The following is a 21,887-nucleotide window of genomic DNA, read 5'->3' as shown; positions in this document are numbered from 1 at the left end:
TAAATTACAAAATGTAATAAGCAAGAATGCATCACCCATAAGAAAATGTAAGAACTTTGCATAAAGTGCAACTCTTCCAAGATTGGAGGCTGAAGTATTTTGGCAGATATACGTACTGTAGCTACAGCAAAAAAACATGATTTATAAAACATAACCTTTATTGTACTGGTTAAAAAAACAATTTATTCTAAAAAAACAATGTGACACACACAACATACAACAGACCCTGGTTTGTACTGCCCATCTCTAATTTGACAAGTGTGTGGTGCCATAAACTATAAAGTAACAAGTGATATAACATTAATTTTCATAATTCACATGACAGAAGAAACTTTTTAGTTCACATAAACATACTAATGTTAGCATTATACGAACTTTCATTCTAAACAAGGCGCTAATTCCAAAAGATTCATGCTATGCCTTCCCATCTGTTTTTCGCCCACACATTGACATTCACAACAACCTGAAGAATTATTAATTCTATCCTAAATTTAAACAGGATAAAACTAGAAGAAACAAGCAGAGACTGCCAAATTTATGACAGCGGTCTTTGCTGTTTCAATCATTTGGCATATCTTCCTAGATATTTTAGATTCTTTTTTCCTCTTTACAGAACCTCTTGACCGACTTGCATCTAGAAATATTCTACAACTATACTGAATTATTTTTCTCTTCTAGGTACTTTCAAAAAATGTTTAGTGTAGGATAAAAATAATCTGAACCACACAATAAATTTGGCATGAACCCCAGATGTTTGGCTAAATTTTAGCTAGAATTTGGGTAGATTTTTATAACAAAATTTCCTCTAGTATCACAGGTATGTAATGAATGGACCAGTGGAAAAATTTATGTATGTTTGACATTTTGGGCAGAGGATATATGAATTACCTTTTATTATTTTTTAGGTAAAGGGAATCTGTCTGCAATTTGTTTTCAGGTAATCTGTGAGCAGCATGATATAGGGGCTGAGAGCCTGATTCCAGTGATGTGTCACTTACTGTGCTATGTGTTGTTGTTTCAATAAAAGTAGTGTTTTATCAGCAGGAAAATATCACTAAAGGACTAGTTGTCATGTGTCACGTAGTACTCCTGCACTGTGCAACCCTGAAAACACTCAATTGAGTAGCAGCTTTATGTCAATTTACAGTTTATACAGAAATCTGCCAATCAAAATTGTGGACAGAGTTATACAGAGCTCAGCATTCAGATAACGGGTAGATCTCTAGCAGAGAAAACACTGAGTTTGTTAAAATCACAGCAAGCAGAGTAGTAAGTGACACATCAATAGAATTATGGTCTCTGTTCAAACATTGTGCTGCTCTCAGATTACATAACACAAAGTTGGTGACAGATATACCTTTAAAAGGTTATTTTCGTTATGATAAATTGTGAATGAATCGCTTGTAAAAAGAAGCAACTTTGCAATAGATTTGTTAAAAAAAATCTACATTCTCAAGAATAAAGACATTTTTAGTTCTATTATTTTCTGCTTACTGCCTAATGGCCACACTGACTTCTTATCAGTTAAGAAGCATTGACTTTGCAAGCAATACTTGGAATTTCACTATTTTTTTAAGGGTTTGCATCAATTCATCTATAGAACATGCCTACTATTGTGACAAATTGGTTTTCCTTTTTATTATGATGCAAACAACAAATAGGTCAACATAACTGAAAAATTCAGTGTGCATAACTATTCACCCCCCTAAATTCAGTACTTTGTAAAACCTCCTTTTGCGGCAACTACAGCTGCAAGTTGCTTTGGATAGCTATGAGCTTTCCACATGGGATTTTTCCCCACTCCTCAAGGCAAAGCTGCTCTAGCTCCTTCAAGTTAGATGGTTTCCTCTGGTGAACAGCAATATTCAAGTTTGAATATCGATTCTTGATTGGAATAAGGTCAGGGCTTTAACTAGGCAACTCCAAAAAATGTACACATTTCCCCTTAAACCACTCCAGTGTTGCTTTAGCAGTATGATTTGGGTCGTTGTCTTGTTGGAAGGTGAACCTCTGTTCCAGTCTCAAATTTTCCCTGGTTCTGCTGATGAAAATCATCTCCACAGCATGATGCTGCCACCAACAAGTTTCACTGGGAGGATGGTGTTCTTGGGGTAACGAGCTATGTTGGTTTGGTGCCAGACATAGGGTTTACCTTAGTGGCCAAAAATTTCAATTGTGGTCTCATCTGACCAGAGCACCTTCCACCATACATTTGGGAAGTCTTCAACATGTCTTCTTCCACATGTCTTTTGGAAAACCCAAAATTAGCCTTACAATTTTTGCGTGTAAGTAAAGGTTTTGTTGTGCCCACCCTTCCATAAAGGCCACATCTATGGAGTGTACGGTTTATTGTGGTCGTACAGACAGATGCTCCAGTCTCTGCTTGGAAATTCTGAAGCTCCTTCAGGGTTACTTTTAGTCTCTATGCTGCCTCTCTGATTAACATCCTCCTCGCCTTGGCTGAGAGTTTTGATGGGTGTCCCTGTCCTGGCAGGTTTGTTGTGGCACAATGTTCTTTCCATTTGATGATAATGGATTTGATGGTGTTGGAGGGGATCTTCAGAGATTGAGATTTTTTTTTATAATTCAACTTGTACTTCATAACAACTTTGTTCCTGACTAGTGATGAGCAAGTATGCTCGTTGCTCGGGTTTTCCTGAGCATGCTCGGGTGGTCTCGGAGTATTTGCAAGTGCTCGGAGATCTCATTTCTGTCGCTGCGGCTGCATGATTTGCAGCTACTAGACAGCCTGAATACATGTGGGGATTGCCTATTTGATAGGGAATTCCTACATGTATTCAGGCTGTCAAGTAGCCGCAAATCATGCAGCTGCAGCAACAGAATTTTAATCTCCGACCATTTCCAAATACTTGGAGATCACCCGAGCATGCTTGGGAAAACCCGAGCAACGAGCATACTTGCTCATCACTATTCCTGACTTGTTTGGAGATTTCATTGGTCTTCATGGAGTTGTTTGGTTAGTGGTGCCTCTTGTTAATGGTGTTCCAGCCTCTGGGGCCTTTCAGAAAAGGTGTGTATATACTGACAGACCACGTGACACTTAGATTACACACAGGTGGACTTCCTTTCATTAAGCACGTGAAGGTAATTGCTTGCACCAGACATTTATAGGGGCTTCATAGCAAAAGGGGTGAATATATATGCACATACCAATTTATAGTTATTTGAACCTATAATTTAAATTTATGCCTAAATTTAAGGCACTGTGGCACTGTAGAGTGTTCAAATGCTGCTCTGTTGCTGTTTTGATCATTTTACTCAGCCAGCTTCAGTGCTACTGAGTTCCTCCAATGCTGCAGAGGCAAATGTACCTGCTTGTAGCATTGGAGTGCAAACAGTTCAGCAAGTGGTACTAAGATACCACTGGCACAAAATTTCAATATATAAGGAGAGTATCACAGTAAGCTGGGAGGCAGGGGATCGGTGTGCTCCTGAAAACAAAAAGATTTGTTTAACTGCTTTTCTTAAAATTCTCCCTTTGCTATTCAAATTATTCCAAACAATTTGGTCATAATGATTTCCTTTAGAAAAAAATTTATAATGTGATGATGCATCTTCCTATTATACATGCAATATATCAGTGTTCCTACACAAAACAACCCATTAATGTTATATTTTTACTTAGGCTTGGGGAGAACCACAGGTGAACAGGTGAATCAACAAGTGAGCCCCAACACCTTTCCATGAGCAGTGTTTGGCACAATACATTTGATTCACTATAAACAGACAAAGGCAGAATCCCTTAATTGTCTGAACAAAGTAGAGAGTTTGTTGTTACATATAAGCATTCATAAATTTGTGAATAATGGTATTGTAATATTTGCATGTACTTGAATATTGGGCTTCCATAGTCAATGTTAGGCCGGGATCAGAATTGCATGTGCAATGCGAGAAACGCGTGCGTGTCTCTCACATCCATACCCAGCACTGCCGCCGGCACTCGGGACCAGAGTGTGTGGCTGTATGTATTTCTATGCAGCCGCACACTCCGGTTCCGAGTGCCGGCAGCACTGCATTGCACACGCAAGTCTGACGCCAGCCTTACTGGTAGTGATTTAGTGCTTCAGCCTGACACTACATAGTGTATTTTTCGAACTCATTAACATACATGAAATCATATTAGTTTCAAGATTAGCTAAAACTTGTACATTATACAAATTTAATTCCTCAGTGAAGTTGAAAAATGATGGCATTAACCAGTCTTGCACAGAACTATTCCAAAAGCGTTAAAACAGTAGACTGAGCCACTCACGTACTTTACCAGTGCGTAAAAAAAATACTTGGGTTCCCCTGTAATTTTTATAACCAGTCAGGCAAAACTACCAGCTGTGGGCTGTCAGCTTTAGCAATGGTGGTTATCAAGAATAGAGGGCTCTCTACTTTGTTTTTTAAATGATTTAAAAAAAAAAAAAAAGATTGGTTTGGGGTTCCCCTATGTTTGACAACCATCCAAGCTAAAGCAGACAGCTGGATGCTGGTATTTTCAGACTTTTAAGGAGCCATGGATGTTGTTAGCCACCCCAACCTTAAAATAGCATCCCGCAGCCATATCAGAAAAGGTGCATATATTGGATGCACCAATTCTGGCACTTTGGCTGGCTCCTCCCACTCTCCCTGTGGCAGTGGCAAGTGTAGTAATATTTTTGGGGTTGATGTCACCTTTATATTGTCCAGTTACATAAATCCCAAGGCTTAGTAATGGAGTGGCGTCTCTAAGATGCCTCTCCATTACTATTCCTATAGGTACAGTATATTTTAAATACACAGTCAGAATAAAGTCTTTTATTCAAAACTAGATGGTGGCCTGATTCTATCGCATCGGGTTTTCTAGAGTCTCTGTTAAAATAAAAAATAGTTATATACTCACCTTCCGACGGCCCCCGGACTCTTTCTCTCCTCTCCATGCTCCCAGCATCTTCCGGTCCCAGTAATGCTTTGTGTGAAACACCGCTGATGACGTTGCGCTCACGTGAGAGTGACATCATCACCGGCCCTTCTCGCTAAGCATTACTGGGACTGGAAGATGCCGGGAGCGTGGTGAGAGGCGGGACAGATTCCAGGGGCTGTCGGAAGGTGAGTATATAACTATTTTTTATTTTAACAGAGACTCTAGAATACCCGATGCGATAGAATCGGGCCACCTGCTAGTGTATTATACTCCTGTTACACACGGAGCTGCTGTCACTTTTCTGCTGTTACCTAATGTATTGTACTCCAGTTACAGCCAGAGCTGCAGTCACTGTTCTGCTGTTACCTAATGTATTGTACTTCAGTTACACCCAGAGCTGCTGTCACTGTTCTGCTGTTATCTAATGTATTGTACTCCAGTTACTCCCAGAGCTGCAGTTACTGTTCTGCTTTTACCTAATGTATTGTAGTCCAGTTACACCCAGAACTGCAGTCACTGTTCTGCTCTTACCTAATGTATTATACTCCTGTTACAGCCAGAGCTGCAGTCACTCTTCAGATCTTACCAAATGTATTGTACTCAAGTTACACGCAGAGCTGCAGTCACTGTTCTGCTGTTACCGAATGTAGTGTACTCCAGTTACACCCAGAGCTGCAGTCACTGTTCTGCTGTTACCTAATGAAGTGTACTCCAGTTACACCCAGATCTGCAGTCTCTGTTCTGCCTTTACCTATTGTATTGTACTCCAGTTACACCCAGAGCTGCTGTCACTGTTCTGCTGTTATCTAATGTATTGTACTCCAGTTACTCCCAGAGCTGCCGTCACTGTTCTGCTTTTACCTAATGTATTGTAGTCCAGTTACACCCAGAGCTGCAGTCACCATTCTGCTCTTACCTAATGCATTATACTCCTGTTACAGCCAGAGATGCAGTCACTGTTCAGATCTTACCTAATGTATTGTACTCCAGTTACACCCAGAGCTGCAGTCACTTTTCTGCTGTTACCTAATGTATTGTACGCAAGTTACACCCAGAGCTGCAGTCACTATTCTGCTGTTACCTAATGTATTGTACTCCAGAATATGTAAAGGACTGTGCCTGTGTAATGAGCGACGCAGCAGTGATGCCTTTAACGGCTATAATGTGCCTGTACAATAAGCAATGCAGCCGTGTTGCCACGACGACTAAGCAACTGTTGCTGATTGGTCGTGGCCTAACTGCCATGACAAATCAGCAAGGCGGGATTTCTATTACAGACAGACAGACAGAATTACACAATTATATAGTAGATAAAAATAATCACTTTTACCTTTTTTATTTAAAAATAACAAACACGGTTGCATTGAAGTCATGGTCTCATGTAAAAAACAAAAAATAATAAACAACAAAAATACTCACCTAACGCCCATTCCATTGAGTCTTTGGTCTCCTTTAAGAAACAATTTATCCCAGACATGGTTTATGATGTTTGACAGAATGTCAAAAAGGTAAGGGATATGGTTGTTTTTTATTTTTGCTTTTTTTTACAAGAGACCATGGCTTTAATTGAATGGGCATTAAGTGAGCATAACTGTGTTTGTTATTTTTAAATAAGTAAACAATTTTTAAGTAAAAGAATGTTTTGTATTTATTTCAATAAAGGACTTTATACTAGCTGTGTGTTTATTTAAAATATAACTATAGGATTAGTACTCCATTACTAACCCTTGGGCTTGATTTCACTGGACAATATAAAGGTGACATCTACCCCACAAATATAAACCCCAGTTGCACTGGGAAGAGATGGGCAAAGCACCAGAATTGGCACATCCAATAGATGTGCCTTTTTTTGGGGTGGCTGAGGGCTACTATTTTTAGGTTGGGGGGCAATATCCATAACCCCTTACCAGCCTGAGAATACCAGCCTTTGGTGACTGCATTAACTTAGCTGACTGCTTTAACTTGGAGGGTACCTCATTTTAAATAATTTACTTAAATTAAATATTTATCTAAATAATTAAAAAAGGCATTAGAACTGCTCTGTTCTTGATAACCAGCTATGATAAAGCTGATAGCTGAGGGTTGCAGCCGACAGCTGTTAGTTTTGACTGGCTGGTTGCAATAAATACAGGGGAATCCACAACATTTTTTTAAAATTTATTTATTTATGTATTTGTAGTGCGGACGCAGTCCCATCACCCGATGACTGTGACCAGAGGTAAACCTTTTAATCTGACAGCGTGAGAGCTGTGGCTCTCTGACTGGTGGTAATGAACTTATGGCTGATCAGAGGCAGTGTGGCAAACACTGGATGGGGCCCGGGTTTAGGTTCAGGTCCATATACTGTTCTGGTACCCGAACCAAACTTGTTTTTAGCTATTCGGTCGAACCTGCCGGACCCGAACATCCAGGGGTTCACCCATCACTAGATACCATGGAAGCTGATAATAACTGATCATTGGGGATCCTTTTGTCAGTCTCCTCCCAATCTGATGGTGTATCCTAAGGATATTCATTGCCTCACACCATTCTGATAATGATGCCCTATCCTAAGGATATCAAAGTAGTGTTCAATCCCCTTAAAACTTTACATATTTTCAAACTATCTTTATTATGACATACAAAAAATGAAAGTATAAAAATATCCCCAAAATCTTTATAAAGTCACATTAATTATATAATGATAGCCCGAATACTTATAGGAATTCCCTAACAAACAGGCAATCCCCACATGTATTCAGGCTGCAAAGTAGCTGCAAATAATGCAGTTACAGCGACAGAAACTAAATCTCCGAGCACTTCCAAATACTCGGAGACCACCCGAGCATTCACGGGGAAACCCGAGCAATGAGCATACTCGCTCATCAATAATTAAGACCCGTAGCATATTTAATTTTTTTATTTAATCATTGAGCAACATTTGCATCATTATAAAGCTTTGAAATATACTCCCTTACATTAATTTGCCTCTTTCTCTCACCATGTTGATTACCTGGTTTATCTGACTACTTTATGTTGTTTTAGTAGCTACTTTAAACTGAAGGTCTGACAACAATTTTTACTCAAACACTATTTACAGCCACTCTCACTGTGCATGAGCATGGCAGGGGAGAGCAAAGAAGCTGACACAGGATAATAGCATTTGAGTACAAAGTATTGCTAAATTGCAGTTCAAAGCAGCTTGTAAAAGAGTATGAACTATGCAGTAAAAACAGCACTCTCAGGATGATGTTTGGAGAGAAGGAAGAAATATAAGGTAATGGAATATATTATAAAAATTCATAACTTTCCAAAGGCTAATCGATAATGCTGCAAAACAAAAAGTTAATTTACTCTTTACCGGGAATTAAAGGTGGTGCTAGGCATCGTGTTCCGAGCGCTGCACAGCAGGAATCCCGAGCCTTGCCATTGACGGTCTCCCATTCCCTTCCGGCCGCAGTGGAGCCTGCTCAGCAGACTCCACGATCCCGGCATTCTGCCCACACCAGCATTGTGGGTTCAGTTGCTGCTGCTGCCACCTCTGGTCCAGTTATGGCAATATAGCCTGGCCAGCAGCAAAAGACTCCAGAGTCTAAGTCCTCCCTTCGGTCCACTGAGCATGCTCATGAGACGATCTCCCATTGGGGATCGGGAGTCACATGCTCAGGTCCTTCTCCAGTTCTGATTGGTCCATCTGGAGGATCAGGAAGGTCCCAGAAGGGCACGGCTATAAATGGTTTGCATGGCCGCCCCGCCATGCGCTATGATAGACTTTGAGGCTATAGTACTTAGTGTATGCATGATGATGGATGAATGAGCCTGGTGACTGACGCATTATAATTCCCCCTCCTTGGATATTACACATGAGTTAGGGTTAGGAATTAGAGTCAGCTCAATAGCTCAGACACTGCACAGTGCCGCAGTTTTATCCTCATCTACCTTCAGCGCCTAGGGCGTCAGCCAGCACTGGCCTCCTCAACACTGCTACCGCAGCGTCCGCTACAGTAACGCCGTGCACCATGTGTGCGCTTTCCAGCACCCTTATTAGGCTGGTTAGTGGTGTCCGTCAGGGCGGGCACTGCACCCATCATAAGCAGTGGTTCACACTACCGTGACCTGTGACAGGTTGCGGCTGTTCGCCGGCTGGCAAGTGCTGCATGAAGCAACGGATTTCATGCCTGCTAGCACCGGGTCAGGGGTTACCTACCGGTGTCTGGCTTTTCTCCTACATGCCTTCCCCTCATTGTTTAGCAGCGGTTGGTCACCTCTGCACAGTGGGCCCGGGCTGCGAACGCACCCCTTATATTATTTCATCTTTATTTATTTGGTGCGTTCCGCCAGCCCATAACAGATGGATTGACACGGAAAAAAAACATAAATTGCAGCGGTTTTGCAATGTGGGTTTTGTTTTGCTGCTTTTACAGGTGAAACATATTAAATATATTACAGATATAAAAATTGCAAGGCTAAAATCACATTGCAAACCTGAAGTCGATTGACAGCAAATGTGACTTTGCTTTTTGTTCATACACTGTGTCACACTAGAGGAAATCTAAAGGAAGGAAGGTATTATTGAAATTTGCAATGTCAAATTAAAAAGCTCACATTACTCAAGTCTTTCTTTCGATTAATTAACTTGGTTTATATTATTATATTTCAGATTAAATATGATTTTTTGTATGAGAAAAAGTACGTATGCTGCCTGGAGAAATGGAACAGCCATGTCCACCAGAAAGTCTACACGACCTTTATTCTGGTGATCCTGTTTCTCCTTCCACTAACGCTGATGCTTCTGCTCTACAGTAAAATTGGCTATGAACTCTGGATTAAGAAACGAGTCGGAGATGCCTCAGTCCTACAAACTATCCATGACAATGAAATGTCTAAAATATCTAGGTTAGTTTAAGAGATATTTTCTGATGCCTAGAATGTACCATGAATAAATACATTTAAGATTCTACCCTGATTAAAAACATTTTCAAAATATATTGAGAGAAGAAAAGCAATATAGTTTTTTTTTTAACTAAATTGTAACCCACTTTTGAGTTTTACATTTTTCATGTTGGCGCCTTCGTTTTCTTCTCCACTCTTCCAAGAGCCATAACGTTCATATTTCACAGTTGACTTAACCATAGGGAGATTTGAATGACACTTTTCATTTTACCATATAATGTAGATAAAAGGGGTTGGCCACCTTTGGGGACAATCGTTTCTTAAATGCCTGCAGTTGAAGTTCAAAATAATTTTTGCAATGGGGTTTCATTAAAAATGTTGCACTTTGCATCTGATTACCTCTGTATTATACCGCCTGTTGCTGGCTGCAGAGTCACCCCAGTTGGCCACATTATCTTGTGTATCAGATGTGTTAGGGGCGTGATTTTATGGCACTTACTGTCATAGTGGGCGAAATAAGTATTGAACACGTCACCAATTTTCTAAGAGTGGCTATTTCGCGTCAGCCTGCATGTAATACAAGATGCGTCACTCTAATATGTTGATTAGGGTTTTGAATTGATTAAGCTGGGGTTGTCCATTAGTTACCAGCCCCTTTAATTGCTTTTAGTGCATAATTAACAATGTCAATATGCATAAGTAATGCATTGGCTGAATGTAAGCAATGTATAATATGGAAAACTACATTATTTACAATATTTAATGGGGGGGCTAAACTGAAGTACTGGACAGTTGCCACTAAATAATGTTTGGAGCTGGGGTGTTAACTGCCAGCGTAAATCGCATGTTGATCACCTTGCCCAAAAAATAGGCTGTCTGTGTGTAAGCAGATGGGACTAAAACTGCTTCACATAGTATACACCGAGACTCTGCAGTATGTATCTGGGAACAGCAGTTCTATGCCACTGGTTAGGTTTATTCTATTCTATTCTACTACTGACTAGATAGGGTCAAGAGTAATGGGATGATATCGCATTTTAACACAGAGCTATCTTCCTTGTGCTGGAGAGATTGTGGACCACAAGGGAACCTCTACCATATTTTCTGGGGTTGTTCAAAAATCAAAAACCTCTGGCTTTAAGTCACACAGCACATTAACCTCATTGCTAAGGACTTCACAATTACACCCGAAAGAGCACTTCTTTCTTTAGACATGGAACAATTTGATGATTCGGTAAGACACATTATCATACACATCCTCTTAGTGACCAAGACCATGTTAGCACAATGGTGGAAGAAAGCAGAGGTTCCCAAGTTTTCAGACATACTTGACAAGATAGGCCAACACAGCGATTTAGAACGCAGATTTGCGATTAACAACAATCACATTCACAAATACTCAAAAAAATGGAAGACCTGGAACAACAAATTTCATATCAACTAGACTTAACAAGAGGCACTATATTTGTGGGTTCTCTAGTTTTTAAATTTTTTTTCCGTACCTGTACAAGGTTGTTTATTCCCCACTCCCTTCCCTCCCTTCCTACCTTCCTTTCCCTACCCTGTTTATTTAAAAAAAAAACAATAAAATTATTTGAAAAAGAAAAAAAAAAAAAGAGTAATGGGATGAGACTCGGCCAACTTTGCAAAGCCAAAGGCCTTATGCAAGATATAATATGCATGTGAAGAAAAACATCCAAAAAATGGCACATCAATTAAGACAGATGCTAGGCATACACAAAAACACTACATTATTTTTTAATAATAGTATTTTCTTCTTTGCATTAAAGTCAAATCAGTTTCAAAGATATACCATATTTTAATTTTCTCTATATAGACTAGAATGGAATAACATGAAAGCTCATCGTAATATTAGTCAAATGCTTATATGTACATAAAGAATGAAATCTCCATACTACATATGTGTAATCAGTGATCAGCTCACGACTGACTGCAATTCCATTCCTTTAGGAAGAAGAAGCGAGCGATCATAATGATGATAACAGTGGTTGTCCTTTTTGCAGTCTGCTGGGCACCATTTCATGTTGTGCACATGATGATTGAGTACAGTAAGTAAATGAGGAAACAAAATATATTCATCATCATTTATGTCCATCTATACAAAACTCTTCTGATTATTCAAGGTCTTGACGATGAAGATTAAAATATAATCCACAGGGAATATAATGCCAAATTGTTTAATGTGCTGGCAAGAGTTTGGAAAACGTCAATAGGATGACAATTACACATGGGCACACAACATAGAAAATTGTTCAGAAAATAGTGTAACATAACATACAGTATCTGCTTATTGTAACTATTAACACAGCAATGTATACATTTTAGAGCATGACAGTGCCGCTTATATACAGTACTATACAGATGCAGGCTACTGGAGAACTCTTCCACTGAGCTGCTGGTCGCAGGCGATGTGCCCATCTCAGGCGGCATGTGACATCACTGCCATGCACCACCCATGCGCTAAAAAGTGGTACTGATAGTAAATAACCTTATTTTGGCATGCCTTTTTCATCATGGTATCTGGGGCATCATAGAGTTTATCCAACATCTGTGGTACTAAAGTCTTAGGCCTCCGGATGAACTGTTACACCGGGGAAACACGTCGAGGCAACTTCTTATGATAAGTAACCACCATGTGGTGCATATTATATATGTTTTCATCTATTGGTCTTTAAATGCCCAAAATAAGGTTATTTTCTATCAGTACCGCTTTTTGGCGCATGTATATTACTGCATGGGGTTATGCCTATCATTAATTGTGGCAATGTACGTTTAATACTTCTTTTTGATCACATTTTCTGATGATTCTTCAGATGTTATATTAGTCTAACCTGATGAGGAGACCTGAGTAGTCTCGAAAGCTTGCAATGTGTTACCATCTTTTCAGTTAGCCATTAAAAGGTATCAACCACTGAGGACTCTCAATTCTGAATATTCTTCTATCTACTGGCTAACACGGTACAAAGATATATATCTTTCCTGCATCATATTTAGATAGCTATAATTTTTCCATATTTCATCTGACAGTCATGTGAGGGCTTTTTTGGGGGGAGACAAATTGACGGTTTTATTTGTATAATTTTCAGGCACATGACATTTTTTGATCACTTTTTATTCCAATTTTTGTGAATAAACAAAAATCAGCAATTCAGTTATTTTTCTAGGGTTTTTTATGCTGTTCTGTGAGTGGTAAAATTGATAAGACAGCTTTATTCTTCTGGTCAGTACGATTACGGCGATACCACGTTTATATAGTTTTTTCATGGTTTGGTGCTTTTTCACAACAAAAACTATTTTATTGAAAAAAAATATATTTTTGCAACACTTTATTCTGAGACCTAATTTTTTTTTATTTTACCACTGATGGAGCTGTATGGCACCTTGTTTTTTGCACTACAAGATGATGTTTTCAGAGACACTTATTTTATTTACATTCGTTTATTTGATTGTGTTTTATCTACTGTTTGGTCCCCAGTATGATAATAAAGTATAGTTCTTGCTTGGATGCTAAATATGTGTATTTTTTTTGCTTATTTGTGTTTTTGTATAAATGTATTTATTAAATTAATATTTTTTCTTTTTTGTTCTATATTTTGTGATTTTTTTAAAAAATATTTTTTTTTTTAATTTTTAATAACTTTATTTTTTTACACTTTTTTACATTGGTTCAGGATGGGACATCAACTTTTCCTGTCCTAATCGCTGATCTAATACTCTGCAATGTTTTGTGTTTTAGTTCTGGGCTGTGATCGCAATCACATTGTGCAGATGGAAGCAGAAAGGGAGCTCCCTCCCCCTGTGATGCCCATCAATGTCATTTTACTATTGACAGCGGCTTCAGAGGGGTTAAACGTCTGCATTCGGTGCTAGCACTGATCATGGGCATTGCTGCAGGAGTGGGTGAAAAATGCAGACGTGAGACATGTGTTTCTCTTATAATTTTCCTTGGATTATTCCAATTCTGATTTTGACTTACAAATACTGAGATCAAATACTGACCCAATACTGAACTAGTGAACGTGGCCTTCAGGAACTAAAGGCCCCGTCACACTAAACGATGCACCAGCAATCCTGACAACGATACGACCTTGTCAGGATCGCTGGTGCCTCGCAACATGATCGCTGGTGACCTGTCAAACAGGCAGACTCACCTGCGATCAGGACCAGCGAGGACGCTGGTATCCAAGGTAAATATCGGGTAACTAAGCGAGCGAGTCACTTAGTTACCCACTGTGTACCTTAGATACCTGCGTGCTGGCGCTGGGAGCTGGTATCTAAGGTACACGGCGGGTAACTAACCACGCGCGTCACTTAGTTACCTGCTGTGTACCTTAGTTACCAGCTCCCTGCGCGAGCACGCAGGTATCTAAGGTACACAGCGGGTAACTAAGTGACGGCACACGCTTAGTTACCCGATATTTACCTTAGATACCAGCTCCCAGCGTCTGCTTACGCGCTGGGAGCTTGCTGATCGTTGCTCTCCCGCTGCCACACACAGCGATACATGCTGGCCAGCGGCAGACTAATGATCGAAAAATGGCCCAGGACATTCGTGCATGATCAGTGATACCCGGCAGGGGGGCGGTCGCTGATGCGTGTCACATACAGCGATCTCGCTGGCGAGATCTCTGATGCATCACAAAATCAGCGATCTCGCTAGCGATCTCGCTGTGTGTGACGGGGCCTTTACTTGCCCAAGTATTGTGGTTTTATGGGGATGTGTTGTACTTCCTTCCACTTGAGGTGGTATTGCAGGTAGAGGTTTTATAGAAAATTAGCGTCAAATTTATAGATTAATAAACAACCTTTCCATTATACACTCTATTAGTTCTGTTTTTTTCTCTGTAATAGTGAAGCTTTCAATGTTTGTGAAGATGATTGACGTTATGGTCTAATGTTTCTCAGTTAGTGACTAGTGGTCTAGCAATCATGTGGACAAGTAAGTGCTATTTAGAGGAAAAAAATATGATCAATTGCACAACTGTGTTTTCTCATCATCAGACTCTATTAACCATGTAGCAGAGCTGTGTATAGAGGAAATGAAAGGAAAAATATATTGATTAATGGGGCTTGTACGTTACTATTTATTTTTAGAGCACCATATATTCCATGGTGCTGTACATGAGGAGTTACATGTGTGAGCAGGTTGCGGGATGCAGTGACGGACAGGAGGGAGAGCAAGGGTTAACAAGTTTAATAACAGGGCAATACTCCACGCAAAGAGGTAAAGGGTTAAGCATGGGATTAAACAGGACAATAAGCAAATGATATTCTGAGGTAAAGAATAAAGGATCAAGTAACCACAGTTCCTGTGGAGCACTTGTGTCAGAAGTTCCTCAAACTGTAAATCTTGCTGAGTACTGAATAGTGCTGGCAACGGCTAGTGCGGTGTCTTTTCCAGGAAGGTCCTGTGGGCAACAATGCCATGTCTTCAGGCACCAGTGGTCGGTCTCCGGTACCTTCCGCTGAGCCTAGTCCATATACTGCAGTGGCTGACAAGGGTACAGGCCACAGTCCTGTACAAGCCCAACGTGGCTCCGCAAATATACACTGGTGAAGTCAGGGCGCGAGTGTCAGTCCCATATGCGGTCCTTCCTATGTGGCATGTGTGCTGTACTCACGGACACTGAGCGTACGACGCCTTTCTCTCTGGTAGTCACCGTCACACTGCACCTCTCTCTGTAGTCACCGGGCACACTCTGCACCCCTCTCTGTAGTCACCGGGCACACTCTGCATGTTTCTTTCCCTTTCTGGTCCCCGCAGCTGGTGGTGGGAGACAACGGACGCTGCCCTCATGATGCTGGTGCTCCCAGGTCGTAGCGCTCCTCTGCCTGGCTGCTGCTGCTGGACACACGGCTCCCCTCAGTGCAGCAATCTCTCTTTTTCTAGTCTGCTGCAGCATGCCTGGCCCATCTCTCTGCTGTGGCCCCTTGCAGGCCGTGGGGCCTGTCGCAGCCCCATTACTGTGTGGAGGGATGGGACGCATCACTCCTCTAACTGCGCGCTGCCCCGGGTTCATGCCAAAACCCTGCTGCTGTGCATACTCTTCCTTTTTATCCACCCACCCCATCTGTCAGGTGGAAAGTCCAGCACACTAATGCTCCCCCTGGGAACAGGGGATGCAGTCTCTGCAGTTCTGGACCTGGCACGCATGTACCCGCAGTCCCGACATCCCTCTTACACATGCCCAGACACTTGAACCCTGACTTCACCAGCGTATGTTTGCAGCGCCACGTTGAGCTCATACAGGACTGTGGCCCGTGCCCTTGTCAACCACTGCCATATATGGACTAGGCTCAGCAGAAGGTACCGGAGACCGATAAAAAATATAGTGGTGGTCTCGCAGGACTCTGTCAGGGGATCCTACACCAATGCCATCTCACTTAACAATCGCAGTGTGGATCACCTGCAGCGCATTCATGTATAGTGAGGTATTGGTCGAGCTTGCGTATTTTGGCCAAAATATCAACCAATACCTCACTATTTTTGTGTATTTTGTGCATTATATTTTTCAGGGTGCAGCCAACCCCAAACACTTTTGGTCTCGTATGAGGAGTTTTCACACTGGGATGCATTGAGAGTGTGCTGGCCAGCCTGCCTAATCAAAATGTAGGGGCGTGACTAATAGGCTGTGAACCAGACACTATGCAGTGCCCTTATGTGAACAGTGCAGTATGCGGGCCTTTATTATGCAATTGTATACTGGGCAGTCACCCCCTCCAGGAATGGGTAGGTGGAGAGTGGCTGTTGATCTAGTATTTTGCACCTGTGTTACTAACATCTTGCCATAGGTGCTGGCTGCACCCTGTAGTGCATTTTTTCCAAGTTCTGGGCAGGTAAGCGGTGCTGCCTTTTTTTTCTAACAATAACAGACTGATAAAGATAGGTACAGGAAGGAAAGGCCCCTGCCCATGCATGCTTACAGTCTAAAGCCCCCGTCTCACATAGCGAGATCGCTAGTGAGATCGCTGTTGCATCACCGTTTTGTGACGCAACAGCGATCTTGCCTGCGATCTTGCTACGTGTGACACATAGCAGCGATCGGGCCCCTGCTGCAATGTCACTGATCATGCTTGAATGTCCTAGGCCATTTTTTGATCGCTGGTGTCCCACTGGCCAGCATGCATCGCTGTCTTTGACAGGGACAATGACGAACGGCCTCAATACTACAGGTCTGAGAGACAGGGTCCCACCGACCTTCGTATCATTCTGTATCATTGCTGCGGTGCTGTTGAGATCTGACTGTTTGACATCTCACTAGCAACGCACCAGTGATCCCTACCAGGTCGCATCATTGTCGGGATCGCTGGTGCATCGCCAAGTGTGACGGTACCCTAAGAGATGGAGAGCTGAGATGAACAATGTACTGCAGGATGAGGCTGTGTATCGAGAATACTTTAAAGCTGTGATATACTGCAGGATAGTTGTGCGTATAGGGGACTGAAAAGTGTGATATTGTACAACGGGTGTATACACGCTGCTGAAAGTAGTGATGCACTGCAGCATGGGGCTTTATACAAGGGGCTGAAAGGAGCAAAACACTGCAGGATGGGGCAATATAAAGGGGCTGAAAGGTGTGATATATGGCAGGACTGTGCTGTGTAGAGTGAGAGGAGAGATATTCTACAGGCTGGAACTGTATTAGAGGGGCTTAAAGGAGTAATATACTGCAGGATTTGCCTGTGTATAGAGGGGCTAAAAGGAGCCATATACTTCAGGATCAGGTTTAGAAGAGTAATATGCAACAGGATAAATCAGTATATGGAGGGGCAAACATGAGCAATATAATGCAGGATAGGGATTTATGTAGAAGTTCTGAGAGGAGCAAAATCATGCAGGATGAGGCAGTACATACACTTGAGGTGCTGAGAGGGGTGACGTACTGCAGAATGAAACTGTATATGAAATGGCTGAGAGGAATGACATATTGCAGGATGGTGATGTATAAGGGGGCTGAGAGGGGTAGGGGATGTCCCAAGAGGGGAATTATTTTTGTTGGTTGAACAGTCATATCACTTGTCCACGGCTGCTGAACCAGAGACCTGTGAACCACCTCCTACCTAGGGGCATTCCTACATCCTCTTTTGATTATTAGGTACAGTATGACATCATAGCTGTAATGCATCACAAGTATGACATTGCGCAAAGCCTGGCTACATGTAGGAAGAGGCTTGCAGTACCTTGGCCCAGCAGGCGCAGATTACTGAATTGACCACGGGACCATGTTGTACGCCTTCAGAGTCCTCCTGGATGTTGAAAGAAAAATGTTGTGAAGAAGAAACGGAGAGTGGTGGTCATGGGGGATTCCCTGTTGAGAGGAACAGAGGCCGCTATCTGCAGACCGGATATAACTTCAAGAGAAATGTGCTGTCTTCCAGGTGCAAAAATTAAAGATGTGTCTGACAGGATATCAGGACTCTTCAGACCTACAGATGACTACCCATTCCTGCTACTACATGTGGGGACAAATGACACCGCAATAAATTACCTGGAAACCATCTGCAGAGACTTTGAAGACATAGGCAAGAAAGTGAAAGAACTGGGAGCGCAGTTGGTCTTCTCTTCCATCCTCCCAGTGGATGGCCATGGAACAAGGAGGTGGAATAGATTCTGCAGGTGAACAACTGGCTATGTCGATGGTGCCATCAGCAAAGATTTGGATTTCTGGATCACGGAGTGAATTACTTATACGATGGACTACTTGCTAGAGATGGGGTGCACCTTACGAAGACTGGAAAGCATGTATTTGGAAGTCGTCTTGTTACACTTGTAAGGAGAGCTTTAAACTAGAACAACATGGGAAGGGAAGCAAAAGACCAAAAAAAGCCATACACCTGACAAATGCTATTGAGAACTCTGCTATTAGAAGTGGAAAGGAAGAACAAAGACAAAAGAATCTATTTAATAAAAATATTGGAGAAAGAGAAACCTATCACAAACTAAAATGTTTCTATACTAATGCACAAAGCATGGGCAACAAACAAGGAGAATTGGAACTACTAACACAGGAAAAGAAATATGATGTCATTGGAATCACTGAAACTTGGTGGGACAATACACATGATTGGAATACAAGACTAGAAGGATACAACTTATTTGCAAGAAACAGACTTGATAAACAAGGAGGAGGTGTCACATTGTATGTTAGAAACGCGTATATCTGCAAAGAGATTGAAGCTTCAGAGACTGGGAGTTCTGTGGAAACTGTTTGGGTAAGAATACAAGGACAGAACAATGGAAAGGACACCATTGTAGGCATTTACTACTGTACAGGCCGCCTGTGCAAGCTGAAGATATGGATGAACTCTTTATGCATCAAATGGCCAAGTTCTCCAAAAAATATGACATAGTTGTCATGGGAGATTTCAACTATCCAGACATTTGTTGGGAATCTCTCTCAGGCAAAACTAACAGGTCAAGGAAATTCTTATCCTCTCTTGCTGACAACTTTATCTTCCAAAAGGTATGGGAGAAAACAAGGGGAACTGCTACCTTGGATCTAATCCTTATAAACAGGGAGGAAATGGTTGAGGAGGTAAAAGTGGCTGGGACCCTAGGAGGTAGCGACCATGCTATTTTAGAATTTTGGATAACTAGAGGTGGAAGACCTGTGAAGGCTCAGACATCAAGGTTAGATTTCAGAAAGGCAGATTTTAAGGGATTCAGAAAGAGAATTGGAGGGATCCAATGGCTGGATATCCTTAAAGACAAATATGTCCAGGAAGGATGGGAAATCTTGAAAAATGAAATTCTCAAAGCCCAGTTGTTAACAATTCCGAAAAGAGGGAAGAATAGGAAGCATTTAAGGAAACCAGGATGGATGAACACAGAACTTAAGCACATGCTAAAAAGGAAGAAAAAAATGTTTATAAAATGGAAAGAGGGAGGCATATCTAAAGAAGAATATAATGCTGTCTGCAGAACCTGCGGGGCACAACTCAGATTAGCTAAAGCTGATAATGAATTGAGGCTTGCAAGAGATGTCAAAAGCAATAATAAAGGATTTTGGGGATATGTCAAAAGTAAAAGAAAAGTCAAAGATGCTATAGGATTTTTACAGGATGAAAATGATGAAATGGTAAGACAGGATGTTGAGAGGGCTGAACTTTTAAATTCCTATTTTGCATCTGTTTTCTCTCAGAAAGGAAATGTAGCATCAACTGTTCTTCACTGTCCTATTAAGGGAATAGAAGAATCCAGGATATCTATAAACAGTAAGATAGTGAGGAAACACTTAGCTAACCTAAATGAATTCAAGTCTCCAGGTCCAGATGAATTACACCCCAGAGTACTGAAGGAGATAGCAGAATAAATTTTTGAACCCCTCTCCATAATCTTTGAAAATTCTTGGAGAACAGGAGAAGTCCCAGAAGACTGGAGAAGAGCAAATGTTGTTCCTATCTTCAAAAAGGGGAAGAAGGTGGACCCAGGCAACTATAGGCCGGTGAGTCTGACTTCTATACCAGGAAAGATCTTTGAACAAATTATTAAACAACATGTATGTCAGTACCTGGATAAGAATGAAGTGATTAAACAGAGTCAGCATGGGTTTGTAACTAATAAGTCATGTCAGACTAACTTAATTTCCTTCTATGACAGAATCACTGATTGGGTGGATCAAGGAAATGCTGTAGATATAGTATATCTTGACTTCAGCAAAGCATTTGACAAAGACTCTCATACAATCCTTATTGAAAAAATGACTAAGTATGGAATGGACAAGGCAACTGTTAGGTGGATTCATAACTCGCTTAGTGATCGGACCCAAAGAGTGGTCGTAAATGGCTGCACATCCAGTTGGAAGAATGTCTCAAGTGGGGTACCACAGGGCTCTGTCCTGGGCCCTGTATTGTTCAACATCTTTATCAACGATTTAGATGAAGGAATTTGAGGGTAAACTGATTAAATTTGCTGATGACACAAAGCTAGGAGGGATAGCTAATACTAGAGAAGAGAGAGAGGATTCAAAAAGATTTAAATAAACTGGAGAAGTGGGCAGCAACTAACAGAATGGTTTTTAACAGGGAGAAATGCAAAGTACTAAATCTGGGCAATAAAAATGAAAAAAGCATATACAGAATGGGAGGAATAGGGCTAAGCAACAGCACATGTGAAAAAGACTTGGGTATACTAATAGATCACAGACTGAATATGAGTCAACAGTGTGATGCAGCAGCAAAAAAGGCAAATGCAATTCTTGGATGTATTAACAGAAGCATACAGTCTAGATCACGTGAAGTCATTATTTCCCTCTACTCCTCTTTGGTCAGACCTCATCTGGAATATTGTGTCCAGTTTTGGGCACCACATTTTAAAAAAGACATCAACAAACTGGAGCAAGTTCAGAAAAGAGCGACCAGAATGGTGACCGGTCTGCAAACCCTGTCTTATGAGTAGAGTTGAGCGACTTTTGGTTTTTTAGGGTCGCGTTTCGTTTCGTGAAACCCGACTTTTCCAAAAGTCCGGTCGAGCAAGATCGTCCGATTATAGGGAAAAGTCGGGGTCGTCCCGAAACACGAAACCCAATGTAAGTCAATGGGGAATAAAAGTCGGCAGTGAGAGGAGGACAGGAAACACACCTACAGTGCCCATTTGAATGCCAAAAGCATCAATTCTTCTTACTTAAGCTTGTCAACCTTAATTAACTTCATAATACAAGTTGCGCACTGAAAAATGGGGGTTATTTGGCTAAAGTTGTGGGGGGGGGGAGGGCTGGCTGCAGGTTTTCATGTGCCCTGGGCGAAAGAGCGCCCCTTTAACACATACCACAACTCATCATGCTCCGATACGGCAGATAAATAGCGGTATAGTACAATGAAAAATACCTCACTTTTTACATCTCATGACGAGGCCCATCTATTTCTCCATACAGAATCATTGGTCCCATATAATGTTTGAAACAGTATATGATGAGCGCCACATAATGCTACAGTATATGTTGGTCCCCATGGATGAAGCTCCACTGTCTTATGGGCCCAAATAATGCTCCAAACATAATGGGCCCCATTTCTAATGCTCTAGTGTATAATGGGCCCTGTAAATGCTGCTCCAGTGTCTGATGTCCACCTTTGGAATGTTCCAGTG

General features: G+C 41.4%; 1 protein-coding gene across 1 annotated transcript in view; it reads left to right on the top strand.

Annotated features, from left to right (window-relative positions):
• The window catches only part of QRFPR (pyroglutamylated RFamide peptide receptor), a 92,286-nt gene that overhangs the window by 49,341 nt on the left and 21,058 nt on the right, over positions 1–21,887 (top strand). Inside the window, exons 4-5 of the mRNA XM_073572001.1 lie at positions 9,549–9,784; positions 11,753–11,850. Coding sequence (XP_073428102.1) covers positions 9,549–9,784; positions 11,753–11,850 — 334 coding nt within the window. The remainder of the gene's footprint in view (positions 1–9,548; positions 9,785–11,752; positions 11,851–21,887) is intronic.

Source organism: Dendrobates tinctorius, unplaced genomic scaffold (assembly GCF_039654945.1).
Source record: "Dendrobates tinctorius isolate UK_male_01 unplaced genomic scaffold, ASM3965494v1 ptg000030l, whole genome shotgun sequence".
NCBI classification, from domain to species: Eukaryota; Metazoa; Chordata; class Amphibia; order Anura; family Dendrobatidae; genus Dendrobates; species Dendrobates tinctorius.
Note: the sequence above shows the minus strand (reverse complement) of the source record. Positions and strands in the feature narration are given on the sequence as shown.